Source organism: Cyprinodon tularosa, unplaced genomic scaffold, assembly GCF_016077235.1.
Source record: "Cyprinodon tularosa strain WSP-4 unplaced genomic scaffold, ASM1607723v1 ctg887, whole genome shotgun sequence".
In the NCBI taxonomy this organism is placed as follows: domain Eukaryota; kingdom Metazoa; phylum Chordata; class Actinopteri; order Cyprinodontiformes; family Cyprinodontidae; genus Cyprinodon; species Cyprinodon tularosa.
The window spans coordinates 173785-177473 of record NW_024039659.1 but is presented as its reverse complement, the minus strand read 5'-3'; the positions used below and the strand labels follow the sequence as shown (position 1 = coordinate 177473).

Genomic DNA, 3689 nt, shown 5'->3' with positions numbered 1-3689 from the left:
CATATATGAACATTGTAGAATACAAGTGTTCACACTTTGGAGATTACGCACTCTGAATTCCCAGCTATAAATGTAACACAGCATGAATCTTATTGAGTTACGCAAGAAAAGTGCTTTGATTTTTTTGTTGTTGTTGTTTTGTATATAATTTTTTTAATAGAAACTTTTAAACTTTTAAATAACATTAATTTAAGACAGTAGTAATAAAATGTGAATAACATTAAACTACTGTAGAAATAAAGTAAAATTCAGTTTGACAGCCATAATTAATGCTTATCCAGTTATTTATTTATTTATTTTGCATATGCCCAAGCTGAAGTCTCATAATATTGACACTGTAGCAGTTTAAAATAAAACTCAAAAACTTATTAAACTGTTTTCTTAATATTGTCTTGTAAGCCAGCAGAATTCAACTGTACAAAGGAATTAATGAATGAGCATACCCCCCAGAATAAACCAATCCAAGTTTAATTTACAGTTATCTCTAAACCATTTATGCAAAATGCAATTTATATGATAAATAATGCAAACTGACTGACTTCAGTGAAGTCATATTTGGCTCAATATCTCTAAAACACATTTTATACATGTACAAGTGCAAAGTGCTGTGGCAGATTATGGTCTTATTTGTAAGTTGGCCCACCAAAGTGATTTATGCTGAGGACCCCTCTTAGCCTAGGACTGGATCTGTTCATTGTGATTGGGTTAAAGGTTCATCTCGTCATGCTCAACTTTATAAAATTACTTGTTAATGCATTTCCAGTTGAGATACAGCACATCAGAAAATATCACTCCATCCATGAAATGCTGGAACATGGACGAGATCACGTCTAAATTCCTGTTTAGTCCAAGTCCCCCTTGGTGCTTATGCACATTTTTCTATTTAACTTATTACTTCGCCTTACTTTGCAATAATGTTCCTGAAGATAGGACTCCTAGAACAAACCACTTATTTAGTACAAAACGTTGTAACTTACCCTTCTTTGTTTAGGGCATCAGTGATTATGGGGATGACTATTGATTTCATAATAATATGGTGGTATTCATTTTGGATTAGCATTACCTGACAGCCAGAACCATAAAAATGAGAAGACATGAACTTGAACCATGCCACTGTCATTGCATTAATGAAATAAATAAAGCTTTTCCCTCTGTAGAATTTGATTGATAACGTCATTCGGATCAAGGATGCAATGATTTGAACTAAACTCCAGTTCATTTTTATAACATTTTTTTATGAAACACCAATGCTTTTAATGATATTCTAATCTATTAAGATCTACTTGTCTCTTGCTCTGTCAAAAATTGAGAATTGTGGATTATTGGCCAGTTTCCGTCCCGTAGGTTATTTCTGAGCATCTTGATCCATCACATATTGTCCCTCCTGTCCTTTCCCACGGTAGCAGTGAGCTCATTTTGTCCACGAAGTCAAACGGCCACATTGGCCAGCCTGGGATCAGAGTCCTGCTCATAGCGGTAGTGGTAAACCTCCATCTGGTCCCTGCATGCCTCTCTAATGTTATTGAGCCACCGTTTGATGCCTCCCCGGTTGAGATACAGGACCATTAGGAACACCACTCCAATCAGAGCCAGGACTATGCCAAGGAAAACGTAGGAGACTGCCTCCAGGTTCTCGTTCATACAATCCACGTCCTCTCCTCGGAGCTTTGAAACCGGGACCCCCCTCCGCGCTTCCGGTTCACTGCAAATCACCCGCTCAGCATCCTGACACTGCGATGAGTTTTTTAACCAGTAGTAAAACACCTCTAGTTCACAGTTGCAGCGAAACGGATTTAAAGCCAAATAGACGCGTATGCGCCTTTGTTGATAAAAGCTGGATATGTTTTCTCTTCCGAGATTCTCTATTGAGTTATTTATGAGCACTAAAGCGTGCAGGTTATAGATATCTAACCTTTTTATGGGTATAAACTTCAGCTTATTCCCTGCTAGCTCCAGTCTGTGGAGATTACGCAAACTTTGCGCACTGAGCGCACCGGAGAGCTGCCCTGTGGCACCGGGGGAAAAGGAGTAATTGAGGAAAAGGGAGCGCAGCTCCGACAGTCCATGGAAAGCCCTTGATGAAATGGTCTCCAGCTGATTGTGGCTCAGATCTAGAAGATGTAAGCGATGAAGTCCCAGGAAAGCGTAAGGCTCAATGATCTGGATCCCGTTGTAGGAAAGGGAGAGCGTCACCATTTCCAACTCTGTGCCATTGACAGTGAACGCGCCTTGAGGTAAAGTTGAGATGTTTCTACCTTTAAGTATCAAAGTGGACGTCCATCTCGGTATGTCTGCAGGGAGATCGGTTTGCCCTCCGCCGGGTAAGCAGGTCACAGTCCCCGAATCCCTGGCACAGCTGCAGGAGGACGGACAGGCGTCATCTGTCCTGACAGGAGAAGACAGCAAACACAGCAGCGCTACGTAATGCAAACCCCATCGATTCCGATCAGGGGAAACACCACTTAAATGTCCAGCACTGGGAGTTATCCTCATCTTTTCATTCGCTGGTTGTCTTAAGTCTTCTGATTACGTAAAGTTGAATCAGTCTGCGTTTAAAGCGAGTCGCTTATCTTTAACAGTCACGATATGAAGAACTCTCCACCCATCTTGGCCGATCTCAGAGCGTCTGAACGCAGAAAGAATGAGCTGCCTCGGATATAAGCGCATCTGTGCGCCGGACATTAGCTCGGCGTGGCTGAGTGGACAAGCTGCTGATCTGTGCTTGCTCGGTGGGATTTTCCTTTCCTTTTCTTTTTGACGCCTGTCACACAGAGAGAGAGAGAGATCCACTCACGCCCACACCACATGGGACAACACAAGCAAGGGCACCTCTAGAAAGTTTGGCCAAAGGGGGGGCATTGATGCTGAGTTTGGACAACAGGAGTATGGTTAAGATGTTATTATATATTCAAGCTAGATAAAATGAGTCCTATTTAAGACACTTGATAGGATAAATAAACTGTTGAAGCTTTTCATTCTTTCAAAAATTATTCAATTATTTATACACCAATTGGAGGCACTATTATAATCATCCATACAGAAGGCCTTAACTGAGCTATTCTGGAGAAATTTAGTCGATTTTCCTGAAGTTGAGGCTCATTTGTTTGCAGGTAGAGCTTTACTATTCACATGGTTTCCCTTAAGCTATAAACATCTGAGCTCCATTGATGCTGAAATGGTTGGAATAGTAGAGAATATAGTACTTTGCAAAAGTATTTATACACCTTAAACTGCAACTGCAAAATTAAAATCACCACCAAGTAGTGCATAGTTGTTAAGCTGAAGGATTGCTCATGGAGGAAAATCATTCAGATCACTAATTAGTTTTCCATTATTTTTTTTTTAAGAAAAAAGTGAAAAAAAGCTGAATGTTGAAGAAAAACTGTAAATCATGTCACAGTATCTATGACAAACTGTCCATATCAATGCTTTTTTTTTTTCACCATTTTTTTTTTATTTTCTTCCAATGTTTACTTTTGATCACTGCTGCACTTTAAGAAATGGAAATGTCATGAGAGCTGTACAAAACAAAATTTCTCTTTGTATATACTCTGTATATACAAAATGACAATAAAGTTTATCTAAGTCTAAGAAGTCACAAGTCACAGTTTCCACAAATAAATAAGGACTTTATGAAAGACTGGAAAGAAGAAGAATCATTAATAAAAAAAAATAGAACAAAAAAAAAC

General features: G+C 39.2%; 1 protein-coding gene across 1 annotated transcript; it reads right to left on the bottom strand.

Moving 5' to 3' along the window:
- Positions 1-1214: 1214 nt before the first annotated feature.
- Positions 1215-2769, bottom strand: waif2 (Wnt-activated inhibitory factor 2). The gene has a single exon (XM_038273700.1). The coding sequence runs from the start codon at positions 2491-2493 to the stop codon at positions 1429-1431; it is 1065 nt and encodes a 354-aa protein (XP_038129628.1). The 5' UTR covers positions 2494-2769; the 3' UTR covers positions 1215-1428.
- Between the last annotated feature and the right edge of the window lie 920 nt (positions 2770-3689).

Bases quoted from the DNA above. Each gene is read 5' to 3' on its own strand.
- waif2 (XM_038273700.1), bottom strand. From the start codon at position 2,493: ATGAGGATAACTCCCAGTGCTGGACATTTAAGTGGTGTTTCCCCTGAT.